The 18029-nt window shown below is 36.1% G+C and overlaps 2 protein-coding genes across 2 annotated transcripts; both read left to right on the top strand.

Moving 5' to 3' along the window:
- Positions 1 to 6698: 6698 nt before the first annotated feature.
- Positions 6699 to 7550, top strand: LOC122277121 (uncharacterized mitochondrial protein AtMg00310-like). The gene has a single exon (XM_043086999.1). The coding sequence runs from the start codon at positions 6699 to 6701 to the stop codon at positions 7548 to 7550; it is 852 nt and encodes a 283-aa protein (XP_042942933.1).
- A 249-nt stretch (positions 7551 to 7799) lies between these two features.
- On the top strand, positions 7800 to 8261 carry LOC122277122. Its single transcript, XM_043087000.1, has one exon. It carries the CDS (start codon positions 7800 to 7802, stop codon positions 8259 to 8261), a length of 462 nt encoding a protein of 153 aa, XP_042942934.1.
- The last annotated feature ends 9768 nt before the right edge of the window (positions 8262 to 18029 follow it).

Consider the following 18029-nt stretch of genomic DNA (forward strand, 5'->3'; position numbering starts at 1 on the left):
TCGTACCTAACCAAAAATTCTAAAAAGAATAAAAGAAGATCTGGAAATTTACTTGTGGACGAAATCAGAGGGTGCCCAACCAAGAAGAAGGAAGATGAAGCTGTGAAGAGATTCTGGGCAGAGAGGAGAACACAAATGAGGTGGGGGGAAATCAAAAGATGAAACTATGAAGAGATTCGGTGGACTGAGGGCTAGGTTTCGGGGTCGAAGGCATTGGTGGACTGAGGGCTAGGTGCCACGGTAGGGTGGGAGAGAGGATAGGCGACATGAGGGGGTGGGAGTAGGGAAGAGTGTAGATGGAGCATTGTTTCACATTTCAAATGGGTGAAATCTGAGAGGGAACGTTTAACTGTTGTAGGGAGAAATTGGTCATTTTACTGGACCACATCATGTGTGCAATGGATGTACCGAAATAATGGCTTCTGCTTAGATTATTTCTATAAACAAACTCCCTCAAACTATACTATCATGGTATCACCCAATTATGAGGTATAGTTTTGCTTATAATTAAAATAAAAATACTTTTCTCATAGGGATGTAAAATAGGTTGGGTTAGGAGATGAAGAGGCGACTTGGGAAGAAATTGGATTTTTCCGTGGGAAATTCAAACACCTTGCGAACAAGGTTCTTGAAGAAGGGGGGGCGTGTCATGTGCCCATCACACGTGGATCCATCTGAGCTTTCTACTTGATCGTGCGGTTCTTAATTTATTGTTGTTATGTATTTTTTCTTAAGTTCTAGAAGGGTCTTTTTAACTGACTGTATTTATCTTTATGTCTTATGGGTTGAACGAGTCTTTAGGAGTCATGGCCATGTTCGTACTAGAATAGTAGTGGGTTAGGTCATGTTCCAACGTGATCTGAATTAGTTTTGAGTCCAGTTGTATTTAAGACCTGTTATTGAATTAATGAATCAAGTATTTTCCTTTGAGTCCATTACGACCTTTTGGAGGATTGGCCCCTCGAAGTGCCGTTATTTGCTACTTGTTTGTAAAAGCTTTGACAAGAAACCGACTAGAGAAAAGGGGAGAGAGGGAGTAGTTATGGATTGTGAGATGCTTGGAGGATGTGAAATGGATGTGCGTAGAGGAAAAATGGAAGAGAACGTGACGGGGATGAGATAAAAAAGAGGGAAAAGAAGAAGAAAACCACTAACCAAAACGACGTTGTTTCTTTAAGAGGGTTGGGCTTCTCCATCGGCCTGCCCATGGCTTGGGCAAGGGTGTTACAATATCTATTTGCAACTACATGTGAGATGTAGAAATGGAACGGTACTGGTACAAGAAGCTCATTGAGAAGGTCTCTGCCTCTCTACTCATAATTAAGAGGAAGTGTGACAATGAAATGTTGAAGCTCGAGTAAACTACCAACAATGCTTAATTATGAAGAGCAACTCTGATATTTTATTTGTTTTCTTTGTAAGTGGAAATTGGATCATCCTCGAACCGTTCAAAAAAGATGCCATTTGTTCAACTTCTTATGACTCCTTCAACTTTGTTTGTGAAAGCTTGCTTCTTCTTTTCTTTTCTTCTTCTTCTTTTTTTTTTTGAAAAGAAGTGCTATTATTGCATCAAACATATGATTCTATACATACGTTTGATACATTTTTCATATATTTTGTCGTAGGAAAAGTAGGTATATAAATGTTCTCATCCTCGCATGCCAGGGGAATAGGATGAACCAGTAAATTGTAGAGGGTGGTGCGCGACTTCATTTTTGACTTCTTTCCATTTTAATTTGATATCTTGTACGTAATTTTATGACCTTACTTTTTTCCATTCTTGAAGTTTTTCTTTTACTGGTAAAACTATTATAAATTCTACAATATTTAGTATTCGCTCGAGCGACGCTCGAGTAGCCGCTTGAGCAAATGTCAGACAAATAGTTCACTCAACAATCCTTTTTTTCTCTCTTGCACTCCCTGAGTAGAGGTTTTTTTCTCCTTTGCAACTACGGTGCGCGCACACACACAATAAAAATATGTGCTCTCTAACAACTACTAGTATTCATGGATGAAGACACTAGTTACCAGTACTGCTATTCAGGATGCACATACAATCCTAAATTACGTATCAAACACACAAGAGCTGCTATTTCCACATAAGCAAATTCTAATTTTTCTAAAAAAATGCTGACTTGCAATTACTAATATTAGAAACAAAGTAATTGTGACTGCATCAAAGGCCTTTCGAAGAAGCACTGTTTGAAGATTCTTTAATAGAAAGATCATGTTGCGAGTCCCCCCTTTTTTTTAAGTAATCAAAGATTTTATTAAAAATTGTAAAAGACATAGCCTGGGCACACAGAATGTATGGGAGAGGAACATCTAAATAAAAATAGCAAAAGAGATGAAAAAATCATGGACGTTCAGCTTATTACAATCCATCCAAGCTACCCAAAGAAGCAAAGTATTAAAAAATATATGCATTAAGCCCCTCTAGAGCCCGCTTGCGATCCTCAAAATTTCTATCACTCATTTATGTCCAAGTATACCACCCTAAACAATTTTGCTTGTCCCCTTCAACATACTGCATTGAAATTTGAATTAAAAAAAACAATGATATTTCTCTAAAAATCAAGGAGGCTGTATAGAAATACGATACTTGATTTTTTTATTTTTCCATTTACACAATGACATGCAAATATATCCTAGCAATTGTTGTCCCACATGGATGGTGCAGGTACTTGCACCATAGTGTCACAGGTCCTATTCCATGAAGTAGACAGACCCCAGTCACCATATGTATCTTCTATGAAGAAAGGGGAAAACAGTCATTGCTAGCTACCTTTCAAAGAGGATCAAGTAACCAAATCTTAGGACCAGGTGCAGAAAAATCAAATGAATGTGTGAAAAACATATATATTTTGTTAATAAAATTTGGTGCTTGAAACTTTAGAAGTATTTTTATTAGCATTTCTTATTCATTTCCAGCAGTCCACTCCACAATGAGGTGTAGCCAATGGCAACAGTCAAACCGGTTATGTTCAATGGTCCTACTAAAAGTGCTAAGCATCCATTTTGTACTTCAAAATTCCCAACATGCAATAAAAGATGGCACAACAACGGGCATTCCAACATGCACTCAACATGTTCTACAAAATTTCAATAAGCTAAGTACGGTACAATTTAATAAAATGGGAGTGGATCGTTGCTTATACGAGTGGATCCTGGGATCTGTGATTGCTATTATCCACCGTTTGATGAAATTAGATCACTGTGTAGCTGGCGGTCATCTAGAAATGATGAACAATTGGGTTAGTATGAGAGAGAGGTCTGGCATATACAATAACCTTAGCCAAGCTTCAGTTTCACGAGGACCTTTTTTTTCGATTTTATGCGGGTCTGCTTGGGATAATGAGATTGGGGAAGGAGATTGTTTTTTACTTGAAAGATAAACAAAGAGATAGAACAACATCCAATGAGTTAGAAAAAGTTACAAACATCTGTGCTACTTTTGTCAGTCGTGGGTCCTGTGATTTTGGTCAGTCTTAACTTGAGTGAGGTTTAGTGAAGGCTTGGTTGTTTGTTTAAATGTTGAAGTAGGTTTAAAATTGAAGTAGGTCTAATTTCACGTTTGAACCTTCTATATTTTCTTCTAAAAACTGATGAAGAAAAAGGACACTATAAATCAAATATTGACGGTGATTAACTTACGGGACTTCGGCCCAAAAGAAGAGTCGTGCTACACCCCTGATGGGTGTAGTCTGACAAATTCTCTCAAAAAGGTTAAATGTTTTTTTTCATATATTTTTTATATTCTTAAATATTTTGTTTTAAATTTACAACATCATTTAAAAATACTTTTTTATTGACTAAAATAAAAAAAAAATTGTATCGAGGTCCATTATTAATAGGGATACTCGAGATACAAAGTATTTCCCCCAAAAGAATCCCAAGGTGAGAGAATGCGAATGCCCAATGCCATTAACTAGCGTCTTTCGGTCAGGAGGACCTTCAAAGCGTTTTCCATAAAAGTGAAATGAAATTGTAATAATTTTATTAATTCATCTTATGTACTTTTTTATTTAATGAGGTATACAAGAGATATAGATTATTTGGCTAATTATGAGTAAAAGCTCCGTCTAGAGAACATAAAATTCCCAAGTAGGAAGAGAAGCAGTGGGGGTATTCTAAATGGTGGTCATATGAAAAAACAGAAACTTAAGGGTAAAGAGAAGGTGGGAGAGGAATATGTTATCTCACAAAATGAATTGGCAGTGGCTGTTACACAGCCCTGCCAGGACCAATGATTCTCTTAAGTTAGAATTCACGTGGGCTTGGAAACCCAAGTGGATTCAGAGCTCTTCTTGACTTGGTCAGAATAGAAGTTCCTGAGGTTCTGTTTTTGCAAGAAACAAGATTACATGCAAAGGAAATGGAGAGATTGAAGTATAGATTGGGATATGAAAATTGTTTGGTTGTAAGCAGTGGTGGCAGAAGGGGTGGTATTGCTTTATTGTGGAGGAGGGATGTGGACATTACAATTCAAAACTTTTCAAGATCACAAATTCATGCACGGGTTAAGGATGATGATTTAGCAAATGAAGAATGGTACTTCACTGGTATATATGGCAATCCTGAGGCCTCGAAAAGACATGAAACATGGGCTCTAATTAGAGCTTTGAAAGTGGTTTCCTCTCAAGCATGGGTAGTGTTGGGGGATTTCAATGTAATCTTGGGATGTCATGAGAAGTTTGGGGGTTTACAGAGGGTAGAAAGGCAGATGAAGGATTTTAGGGATGTTTTGGATGATTTCAGATGAAGGATTTTAGGGATGTTTTGGATGATTGTGAGTTAAGGGACCTTGGTTATATTGGCCCCCCTTTCACTTGGTGTAACAAAAGGGAACCTGCATATAGTATCAGTGACAGGTTGGATAGGGTTCTCTCAAATCATAGGTGGGGCTTGTATTATCCTATGGCTCGAGTCCAACATGGTGCAGCTGCATACTCAGATCATTTGTTTATTATTCTCAGAACTCATGAGGTACAGTTCCAAGGGAGAAGTAAGAGACCTTATAGGTTTGAGGCTATGTGGGTGGACTCACCTGATTGCAAGAATGTTATAGAGAATGCCTGGTATGAGGGACAAACTGCTAATGGCTGCAGTGCAGTGATGAGAAAGATCAAATGTTGTGGTGAAAAGCTTATTTTCTAGAATAAGTCAAAGTTTGGGCATGTGAGGCAAGGTTTAGAGAAAGCAAGATCAAAATTGAAGTGGTTGCAGTCTAGTGATCCCTGTTTTCAAAAAAGGGATGAACATAGGAAGGCAAGAGCAGAAATGCAAGTTTGGATGGAGAGAGAGGAAATCATGTGGAGACAAAGGTCTAAATCTTTATGGCTGAAGGAGGGGGATTCAAACACCAGGTTTTTCCACAATAAGGCTTCTCAGAGAAGGAAGAAAAACTGGATAAAGGGACTAAGAGGGGAGAATGGAGGTTGGAAATTTAATGAGGAAAGGGATAATTTGATTCTTGAGTACTTTAGTACTTTGTTTAAGTCCTCAGCTGAGGAAGGACAGATGGATTTCTTGGATGGAATAAGGGGAAGAGTTAATGCTGAAATGAATGAGAATTTGGTGAAGGAATTCAGGGAAGAGGAAGTGGTTATGGATCTACATCAAATTGATCCCAATAAAGCTCCAGGTCCTGATGGTATGGCACCTTTCTTTTATCAAAAATACTGGTCTGTTATTGGCAAGGATGTCACTCGAGCAGTTTTGCTGGCTCTCAATCAAGGTCAATTTCCTAATGATTTAAATCATACGTACATTACCTTGATTCCAAAGAAAAAACAGGCTGAGAGGATTACAGATTACAGGCCTATTAGCTTATGTAATGTCCTTTATAAATTGATCTCAAAGGTTTTAGCTAATAGGCTTAAAGAGATATTGCCGACTGTTATTTCCAAGTCACAATCTGCTTTTGCCCCTGGTAGATTGATAACAGTTAATATACTTGTTGCTTATGAGTTGGTGCATTTCATGAGACAGAAAAGAAGTGGAAGGAAAGACTTTATGTCATTAAAGCTTGATATGAGTAAAGCATATGATAGGGTGGAATGGAGTTTCTTAGAAGTTGTAATGGAGAGAATGGGGTTTCATGAGAAGTGGATTAAGTTGGTTATGGGGTGTGTTAAAGTCTGTTTCTTTTTCCATATTGTTGAATGGTGAACCAAAAGGCTCATTGTTTTGAACTCGAGGGATTAGGCAAGGAGATCCATTGTCTCCTTACTTGTTCCTTCTATGTATTGAGGGGTTAATCACTCTCCTGCAACAGGCTGAAACATCAAAACAGATTGAAGGCTTGAAGATTTGTCTTGGTGCTCCCAAGTTGAACCATATTATGTTTGCAGATGAATGTTTGCTGTTTTGCAAGGCAAATGTACAGACTTGTTTGAATATACAACACCTACTTGGCATTTATGAAAGGGCATCTGGTCAGAAAGTCAATATAGAAAAGACCTCGATGATTTTTAGCAAAAATGTTTAATCCAAGTAACCAGCAGGAGATTATGGACTTATGGGGAGCTCAACAATTTCAACAATATGACAAATACCTTGGCCTACCTCTTATGGTTGGAAGGGGGAAGAAGCAAGCTTTCTCAGAACTTAAACATAAGGTTTGGCATAAATTGAAGGGGTGGAAAGAGAAGTTATTGTCCTAGGGAGGTAAGGAAGTGCTGCTAAAGGATGTTATAATGGCCATCCCTACTTATACCATGAGTTGTTTCAAGTTACCAGCTACTCTTTGTAGTGAGTTGGAACTATTAATGGCAAATTTGTTGTGGGGCCAGAATCAGGAGGAACAGAAAATTAGATGGGTAGGATGGAAGAGAATGTGTAAGACAAAGGAGTTAGGAGGGCTGGGTTTTAAAGACTTGAAAATTTTTAACCAAGCTCTTCTTGCAAACCAAGCTTGGAGGATCATGACAGATGAGACTACACTTCTTCATAAGTTGTATAAAGCAAGATATTTCCCTTCCTCTAATTTTCATAACTCAAGGCTGGGATCTACACCTTCATATGTTTGGAGGGGTACATGGGAATCAAAAGATGACATGCTGAGGGGTTGCAGATGGAGAGTTGGGGATGGTAAGTCAATAAAGGTTTGGACAGATCATTGGATACCTGGAGATAGAGTGTTGCAACAATTGACACAAGAAAATATTGATGAGACACTTATGGTTGAAGACCTTATAGATGAGAACACAAGATGGTGGAATATAGAAAAGGTGAGAAGGCTGTTACCACCTGCTGCAGCAGGATCTGTGTTGAAAATTTTGATTAGTAATGAGGTGAGGCTTGATTGTTTTATATGGGATAATGAGAAGGATGGGGTGTTTAGTGTAAAAAGTGCATATGACTACTTTCAGAAGTTGGACAGACAAGAGGGGGAGTGTTCAAATGCTGATAATTATAGCAAGTTCTGGACAAAGTTATGGAAGCTGAAACTACCTAATAAAATAAAGATCTTTGCTTGGAGAGCTTGCAAGAATGGTCTCCCAACCCGTGCCAATCTTAAGGGGAGGTTTATTATTAATGAAACTTAGTGTGTGTGGTGCAATAATGAGGAAGATGTGGGGCATGCATTATGTTATTGTCCAATGGTAATTCAATCATGGCACAAGCACTTTCGGGGTTTATTGAATACTAATGTGTAGAAGGATGTCATACAGATTGCAATGGAGGTCATGGAAAAGGGAAGGCTTGGTGATCTTGAAAATTTTTTCCTTATAACATGGGGCATGTGGTATAGGAGAAACCAGTAGATTTTTGAACACAAAACTATACAACCTGATATGGCTATTGATAAAGCTTTATCTATTACAGTTGAATATAAAGAGGTGAGAGATGTGAGGCATCTGAGGAAAACAAAATACTCTTGTTGGCAACCTCCATCTTTAGGTGTTTTGAAGCTCCATGTGGATGGGGCAATTTTTGAAGATCAGGATAGAGCTAGTGTAGGAATGCTGTTGAGGAATGATAGAGGAGTGGTCTTGTTTTCTACAAGCAAAAAGGAAAATGGGGTGAATGATCCTATGGGGGTGAAGTTGTTAGCAATATTGAGAGGTCTACAACTATGCATTCCAATGGGCATTCTAGACTTGGTTATTGAAAGTGACTCTTTAATGCTGGTAGGGGAATTAAACAATATTTCGGAGTCAAGGTCAGCTTGGGGCCATTTAGTTCATGAGGTGAAAGAGTTGATGAAGAGAATACCAAGATGTTTAGTTCAACATAAAGGGCGTTATGGCAAATGAGGTAGCTCACAACTTAGCAAGATATACTAAGCATATAGAAGATTTGATAGTTTGGTGAGATTTTTTTCCTGAATGTATCTCTCAAATTATTTGGTTTGAATCTGTGATGTAATTTGTTGTTGTTTTAATGAAGAAAGTGCTATGTTTGCTATATATAAAAAAAAAAAAAACATAGATATACATCTACTTTTTGCAACGAATCATTATATCATTGGTAATATACTTATATTCTTACTTTTTGTAGTGAATAATTATATCGTTTGTAATTTCCGGTCAAATTATATTTAAAACACTATTAAATAAAGAATAAATATTATTAGATCCACATAATGGTGATTTTTTTTTTGAAGAAACGAAAGTCACAGGTCCAAGAGTGATCTACTCCCAATTTTATTAAAAAAAAAATCTCACTTGTGACAGAGAAATACCATGGTAACAAACACGAAAAAAAAAAAAACAACAAAAACATCCCAAACATCAAACCAAAACTCATCTATATAAAACCTGAAAAAAAAAACTTCCATAAACATAAAGAAGGTAAACCCGCTTTGTCAGCACGATATATACCCTTTAAAGGAGTTGGCAACCCAACAATGTCCATCCAAACACAAAAAGAACCCTCAACACCCATCTTAGCCAACCCATCAGTCATCGCATTTCCTTCCCGAAAAACATGTTTAACTGTGTAATTCATAAAACTTAGCATCATAAGAATCTCCTCCCATAAATTTTCAAGGTACCAAATTCCACACCTTCCCTCAAGCAACCAGTTCACTAAAATCCTAGAATCCATTTCGAGTTCCACATATTGTATTCTCAACATAATGCACTTCCGAAGTCCATGGACTAAAGCCAACAACTCAGTAGTATCATTGGTACCAACTTCTATCACAGCTGCATAAGCAAGAATAAGAATACCTTGCTCGTTTCTTATAATGCCTCCAACACCCGATCTTCCTAGATTTCCCAGATTGCAACCATCCGTGTTGAGCTTACACCATCCACGTCTCGGTTTTTACCAAGCAATCAAACAAATTTTCTTAATTTCTTTATGAATAATAGGCACACCTAAGTCAGACAAAACTGCATCATCATATTTATTTTAAGTTACAGCAGCCTCAAGTTTTAAGCCAACCCAAGAAATCCAAAATGGACTTTCCTCCAAAGAGCCTCTAGAGAATTTGCAATGCCCTTCATTCGTTTTTTGCATCTCCAAAGCCAAAATTTTCAAGTAATGATTGAAGGAAGCAGACCAAACAACATACCATGAGTGCTTGAATTTTGTGCCCTACTAAACCACATGGCTATTCTTTGTCTCCATGTAGATGAAGGAACAAACCAAATGCTCGGTCTAGTAGACATTTTCCTCCAAATAAACTGAGCCATATCCCCCTCCTATCAGAACATGATCTAGATCTTCATAGGCAACTTACTCACAATAATCACATTTTGAGGAAATTGGAATACCCACTCTACGCAGATTGTCATCAACAGAAAGGCCTCTATGAATAGCCTGCCACATAGTCATAGAGATATTTTTAGGAAGTCCCGGATTCCAAATCCAATGGAACCAAGACAATTATGGCCCCTTCATTCACAAATTCTCCCAAGCACATTTTACCGAAAAACAACCATCTGTATTTCCTATCCAAATCAATTTATCAGGACCTTGTTTGACAGTTTCCGAGATGCATCAACACTTCAAGAGCCTTTTCACGTCCCAATAAACTTACAAACTATTCCTCATTCCAACCATGCTCCAACTTGCATTCTTTTAAAGATAATAGAGGTTGAACAATATCTTCAGTAGAGTGACCCAAAGGCTCCAAAGGGGACCATTTATCCCACCACAAGGAAACATCCCCATCCTTAATCCGCCATCTTGTATGTTGTAACACCTCAAGAATACAACGCATAACCATTCGCCAAAATCTAGTGCCTCTCATAGGATTCACCAAGGATATGTGATTCCCTTTGGCATATTTGGCTCGAAAAAAAGAAGCCCACAAAGATTCTTCAGCTAGTATTTTCCAAGCAAATTTGATATTTAACACTTTTGGACCTCATGTAAATTCCTCAAACTGACTCCTCCCTCCTTAATCGGTTTGCAAATTTTATCCCAAGCCACCCTTTTTTTTTTTTTGGCTTCCCATTATCCACACCCCAAAAAAATGTACTAAAGCAATGCTGAAGGGAATCAATTACCATATGAATGGTAGATAGCAAATGGATTGGTACACTAGACAGGATATGCCTTAACTAGATAATTTTGGCACCTTTTGAGAGTAACCGAGACTTCCACCCTTCAATTTTCCTTTTAAATTTTTCCAATAGTTCCTCCAAATGTCTATTTAATAGTTTACCTACAACAATGGGAACCCCTAAATATTTGAAGGGAAGGGAACTTTGCACAAACCCAGTAACCTGTAAAAGAGCACGTCTTCTAGACCTCTTGATACGAGCGGAAAAATAAATAGCCGAGTTATCCTTATTAACAGCTTGCCCCGACCAACCCTCATAAATCTGTAAACACTCCAGGATTGCTTTTAAAGATTTTTTTTTTCCACCATTTGCAAAAATAACCATATCATCAGCATATGAAGGATAAGAGAAAAGTGGAGCCCCCCTCGGGAGTGAAAACCTCCCAATAACACCAGCCTGAAATTTATCCTTTAAAATTTTTGAAAGAATCTCCTCCACAAGAATAAATAAATATGGAGATAGAGGGTCTCCTTGCTGCAAACCTCTTCCACCCTTATAGAAACCCTTCACCGTCCCATTCATCACAACATAATAACAAACCGAAGTGACACATTGCTTCACAAGCCATGAAATTGTGAAGAGAAACCAAAAGCTTCCAACACATGTAAAAGAAATTCTCAATCACTGCTATCATATGCTTTAGCAACGTCCACTTTAATCATCACATTACCTCCTCTGACATTTTTAATAATGCTATGCAATATCTTTTGAGTTAAACTTACATTTTCTAGAATACTTCTACTTGGAATAAAAGCTCATTGTTCCTGAGAAATCAACCTGGACAATAAAGGAGCAAGTCAGCGCACAATCATCTTAGAACAAACCTTATAGACCATAGAACAAAGACTAATTGGCCTGAACTTATCAAAACCAGTAGGATTCGACAGCTTGGGAATAAGAACAACATACTACGATGAGTAGTACCTATGAAGTTCACAGCCTTTGAGTAAATCCCAAACTGCTTTCACAACATCCTTTTCAACAATATCCCAGCAGCATCGACAAAACCTGGAAAAGAAACCATCCGGACTTGGAGAGCTTTCTACCGGAATAGAGAACATAGTATCCTTGATATCTTGGATTGAGGGGAGCTCACACAACCTACTATTCTCAACAGTCGAGATGTCTTTAAGAACCCACCTTGACAGATCCACACATGAGTTATCTAGCCTCCATAAACTGAGAAAAATAAGAAACAACTGCATCATGAACAGCCTCCGGAGAGTATAATTGACACCCATCACCCAGAGTCATCTCACTGACCATATTGCTGCTTTTTTTCACCAAAGTTAACTTTTTAATTAAAATGATTGGGTCGAGAATCAAAGACGTTTTAAAAGATGATCAAGATTTATAAGGAACAAATGAATGTGATTACGTGACTCAATATGAATAATTATACCTCATTTTTCGAAAACCAAATAGGTCATAGATCATTAGACTCATTTTTTGGTAATAATAATAATACCATTATTATTATTGTTATTATAAATTAGACTCAATATCATGAGTAAACCTCATATCTTTGATTATTCTTATATATATATATGTGTGTGTGCGCGCGCGCGCGCGTATATATATTTATCTTAATCTCTATATCAATAAATATATTAATAATCTTTTTTTTTTTGTATTCTGGAAAATATATATAAAAAAATATTATTTATTTCAATGTTGATTTGGCCTCCAAAACTTTCAAACAAAATACAAAAAACAATTCAAACTTTTTCAAATTCTAAAACAAATATAGTATTAAAAACTTATATTATAATAATATTTTAATTTTGTAATATTTTAATTTAACTTTTTCTCATTCATTTTCTTAAACCCAATTAAATATCATAATTCAAACAATTTCACAATTATTCAAAAAACATTTTACCATTATTCACAAACATATTTAAGAATATAAAAAAATAAAATAAAATCTATGAAAAACAAGAAGATTTGGCCTTCTCGAGACCTATCACGCTTTGCGTAAATGACCAGGTGAGGTTCTCAACAAAATGTGTACCGTTGGCTTTAGGTGCTGTTTGGATAGTGAATGAGATTATATGAATTTAGATAAAAGTTAAAAATTGAAGAAAGTATTATTAGAATATAATTTTTTAATATTATTATTATTTTTAGATTTGAAAAAAATTCAAATGTTATTATATTTTGTAGAAAATTTGGAGAAAATTCTAAGATGAGATAAGATGAGATAAAACACTTTTTATATTCAAGCCAGGTTTTAATGTTTTGCAGAACAAAATAGTCATATGATATCATATGTAGAAATGATATTATATAGCACCGAATAATGTAATTTTTTTTCTTTAAACAACTTTTAAATCACTTTAGATATTTAAAAAAATTACAAATTTAGTAAAAAAATATTTCCCTAATCATTAAGTAAAAAAATTAAAATAAATATAAAAATACAATTTGATAAAAAATTTGAAAAGAGAATAGTGTTTCTCTTTTCTCAAAAAGCAAATAAACAAGCGTAATGCTTGGGGGCATTGATGGTTTTAATTTCTAACTTCTTTCTACATTCCACAAAGAAACATTTTAGATCATTCACTAAAGCAAAACATGATAAACTAATATATGCATGTGCTCATGGGACAATGGCGTGGTTTTTGAGGCTAGAACAGGAAAGCTTTCAACTTTTTGTCATCCACAAAGCGATGTAGGAAGACTTCTAAAGCAATGGAAAGCAAAGTAGGGAAGACTTCTAAAGCAATGGAAAGCAAAGTAGGAAAGACTTTGAGAAGACTCGTTAAACTAAAGCAAATTAGCTACTGGTGACCCAATTGTTAGCGATCGATGTGTTAAGCAATTTATTTATTTATTTTATGTGTTTTTTAAATAATTGCATGCATGATTGATGCCTAACCAATTTATTCAAATGAATTGATAGATATTTCTGTATATATAAGAGTACTTGGATAATTTCATAGATGATTCACTAAACTAAAGCAAAACGTTATAAACTAATATTATATGCATGGGCTCTTGGGACAATGGCGTGGTTATTGAGGCTAGAACGGGAAAGCTTTCAACTTTATGTCGTCCACAAAGATGTAGGAAGACTTTTAAAGCAAAGTAGAAGACTTTGAGAAGACTTGTTAAACTAAAGCAAAGTAGCGAATGGTAACCCAATCGTTACCGATGGTTGTGTTAAGCAATTTATTTATTTACTTTATGTGTTTACTTTATTAAATAATTTGATGCATTGTTGATGTCTAACAAATTTTTGCAAGTGAATTGATAGATATTTCAATGTATATACAGGAGTACTTGGATAATGTCATAGATGAATCACCAAACTTTTTTTATTTTTTTATTTTAATAATAAAACAGATGATTCACTAAACTAAAGCAAAACGTTATAAACTAATATATGTGTGCACTCTTGGGACAATGGTGTGGTTATTGAGGCTAGAACCGGAAAGCTCTTAACTTTTTGTGGTCCACAAAGAGATGTAGGAAGAATCTTAAAGCAAAGGAAAGCAAGGCATTAATATTTTTTTAGGTTAGAGTGGAAATGCATTCACATTTTTTGCTTTCACGAAGAAACTTTGAAAAGACTCTTTAAACTAAGCAAAGTGGCAAACAGTAATTGCGCTTGGTTTTGTTCAATAAATTAACCATATCATAAACCACACGGTGAATCAGACATTCATGCTTCCTTTGGATAATATTAAAAAATAATATTTTATTTAATTTTTATTTAAAACAATCTCATCTCATCTTATTATCCAAATCATACCTAATAATATCAAACCTTTTGGTTACTGGACTTGTTTTTTTTAATAAATCAACCAAATCCTAAACCACAAGGTCAATAAGACAGCATTCATTAGGAATTAAAATTGTCAGTAGATGAGCTCATGGGCTTTTCCTGGGAAGAGTAGTTAGTGGATAGTCCTACAGCTCTAACAACCAAATGTTAGGGAAAGATTTCGTTGAAATCAAAATTACATTTCCTGCCAAACATAACTGTAAGACTTTTCTTTTGCTTGTGAAATTGAAAATCCGGTCTCAATATATAGCTGGTAACGTTTCTCTTTAATGCGCCAGTTCACTAAAGCCGATTGAACTAACAAAAAAGAAAATGTCTAATTCCACGTTTGAACCTTCTATATTTTCTTCTGAAGAATGAAGAAGAAATAGAACATTAGAAACCATATATCGACCAGACTTATTACATGGGCTTTCCCCCAAAAGAATCCCTAAGGTGAGAGAATTGGAATGCCCAATCCCATTAGTATCTTTCGGTCAGAAGGAGTTCAAAGCGTTTTCCATAAAAGTGAAACATCAAAGAAATTGTAATAATATTGTCAATTCATCTTATGTACTTTTTTATTTAATGAGGTATATAACAGAAGTAGATTATTTGGATCAAGATTCAAAGTTTTAAAAGATCAAGATTTATAAGGATCAAATGAATGTGATTACGTGACTCAATATGAATAATTATACCTCATTTTTTGAAAACTAAATAGGTCATAGATCATTAGACTCATTTTTCGGTAATTATTATTATTATTATTATTATTATTATTATTATTATTATTATGAATTAGACTCAATATCATGAGTAAACCTATCTTTGGTTATTCTTATATATATATATATAAATATGTGAATTATATATATTTATCTTAACCACTATATCAATAAATATATTAATAATCTTTTTTACGTTTTTTTGTATTCAGGAATATATATATATATATATATATATTTATATATAAACTAATTATTTCAATGTTGATTTGGCCTCCAAAACTTCCAAGCAAAATACAAAAAACAATTCAAACTTTTTCAAATTCTAAAACAAATATAATATTAAAAAATTATATTATAATAATATATTAACTTTGTAATATTTTATAATATATTAACTTTGTAATATTTTTATTTAACTTTTCCTCGTTCATTTTCTTAAACCCAATAAAATATCATAACTCCAATCATTTTACTACTATTCACAACTATTTTACTATTATTCACAAATTTTTCATCTTATTTCATTCCCCAAAGATGCCCTAAGAAATTTGAAAAATGATAGAGCTACTGAGAGTTGGGTCCCAACATTTATTTATTTTTTACTTAGTGATTAAGGATGTGTTTTTTAATGATGTTATGATTTTTAAAAAAAAAATATTTAAGAATATATAAAAAAAAAATCTATGAAAAACAAGAAATGACCAGGTGAGGTTCTCAACGAAATGTGTACTGTTGGGCTTAGGTGTAATTTGGATAGTGAATTGAGATTATTTGAATTTAGATAAAAGTTAAAGATTGAATAAAATATTGTTAGAATATAATTTTTAATATTATTCTTATCTTGGGATTTGAAATAATTGAAATGTTATTATATTTTGTTAGAAGATTTGATAAAGTTGTAATAATAAGATGAAATGAGATGAGATAAAACACTTTTTGTATTCAAACCAGGCCTTAATGTTTTGCAGAATCAAAATAGTCATATGATATCGTATATAGAAACGGTATCATATAGTTCCGGTTGCAGGTTTTTTCAAATAAGTCGTTGATGGTAAGATCTTTATCACACATTGATCATTGTGTTCTTTTGAGTTGGAAATACTGGTGCAGGAGACGGTAGTAAGGAGGCCGAAACTAGTTTCATGGAATAGGCCCCGTGAAGGATGGGTGAAATTTAATGTAGATGGATCGTGTAGGGGAAATCCAAGTACTTGTGGAGGGGGTAGGGTTATAAGGGATGATAGAGGGAGATTTTTGGCGGCCTCTCTACTAAGTTTGGTTTTGGAACCAATAATTAAGTGGAACTAAGGGTGCTCAATTGTGGTGTATTGCTTTGTAAAGAGTAGTTGGGTTTTCAGAACATTGTGATTGAAAGTGATTCAACTTTGGTGATTCATTGTCTTAGAAATAAGGAGTGCATAGTTTGGTATTTATGGGGTTATTGGGATGGAGTTATGCAGGTGATAGATGGTCTTTAGTACATGGTGACTCATCAAATTAGGGAGGGGAATAAAGTTGTGACGGCCCCAAATCCCCACGCCCGAACACGGGAAAATTGAGGCGTCCGGATGGTGACAACCCGGGTCACCATCCCATCGACGGGTGCCGAGTGTGTGCAAGGCAACAGATGTGTACAGAAAAACACGCAGCGGATAACGAAAGTCATAACTAAGTACCAGAATTTTTCTTAACGTAATACAAGCTGTTTAAAACATACATAAATAAAATATTACAAAAACCCAAATACAGTTTTAAACAAATATAAAAGATAGCATCAGCAACCCGGCGGAGCCGCATCCTCGGGCTCAGCCTCCTCCTCTTCGTCCTCTAACTCTGCACCAAAAGCTACGGAACCACGAATGGTACCGCGGGTAAGTAAAACCCAAACACTACCAGATAAAAACACATAAAACTCAAACAAGATGCATGAACCATGCCCAATGCACAAAGCCCATAAAACACAAGTTTTCCACACACGCCAAAAACCCATTTGGCCCAATATCTCGCCAGAAGTCCATCCGGCCCAATATCTCGCCAGAAGTCCATCTGGCTCACGCCAAAAGTCCCATTTGGCCTCATAAACCATTATCCAATTTTAACCCTATGCACCATGACCTCCCCTAGGGGTCATCCGCACACCCTGGCTCCAGTGTCACACCGCAGAGTACCACCACGCATGTGACACCTAACAAGCGATGCCCAGTTCCGCGCCCCGCGCGTGCGTAGCCAAGCATCCTCTAGCCCTCGCCAGCGAAGGGCCACGGAGTCGGTGATTAGGGCGATGCCCGGTTCCGCGCCCGGCGCGTTCGTAGCCAAGCATCCCCTAGTCCCGCTCCCGTCATCTCTCTCGACAACTCAGGGGACATCACTCAGTTTATTCCGCTCCCGAGTGACCAGAGGAGCTCCACCGAGATAATAACCCATCCCGGCTTGGGCTCGTGATACACACGCACCCGTAAAACCACTCACGCCAATACACAGGCTTTTCACATAAATCCACAAACACACGTGCATGCACCATGTAATGCCATAACAATGCATAATAAAATAATCAAACAACATAAAACAATTAAACAGACAACTCCGTCCTCCATCCATCCGACCCCCGAAACTCCTCGGACTCAGTCCGGAATCAACAACCAACAACAGTAAATAAATTGAATGAGCGATATATATATTTAAATCTGAAAATAGGGTTTGGAAAATACTTACAGCGCTATACGGCAATTTTAGAAAACAAGCGGCGTTGCAAACGGCGCCGGAAAAGCAACGTCACAGTGAAAATTCACTGTGGCCGTGGGTTTGAAAAACCCACTTTTGAACGGGGACAAACTAGGACACGAAATTGATAGGGGGTGGTCTAGGGATGGTGGTGAAGCTATTGGAAGTGACGAACGGCCGTGGGTGGCGGCGGAATGGCCGGAAATGGCCGGATTTCCCAAAACGGAAATGATGGCTTGCAAAATTTCATATTGCAGATTTTACAAGTTCGCTCGAGCGGAGGCT

The sequence above is a fragment of the Carya illinoinensis genome, chromosome 9, assembly GCF_018687715.1.
Source record: "Carya illinoinensis cultivar Pawnee chromosome 9, C.illinoinensisPawnee_v1, whole genome shotgun sequence".
In the NCBI taxonomy this organism is placed as follows: Eukaryota; Viridiplantae; Streptophyta; class Magnoliopsida; order Fagales; family Juglandaceae; genus Carya; species Carya illinoinensis.

Bases quoted from the DNA above. Each gene is read 5' to 3' on its own strand.
- LOC122277121 (XM_043086999.1), top strand. From the start codon at position 6,699: ATGGCCATCCCTACTTATACCATGAGTTGTTTCAAGTTACCAGCTACT.
- LOC122277122 (XM_043087000.1), top strand. From the start codon at position 7,800: ATGGCTATTGATAAAGCTTTATCTATTACAGTTGAATATAAAGAGGTG.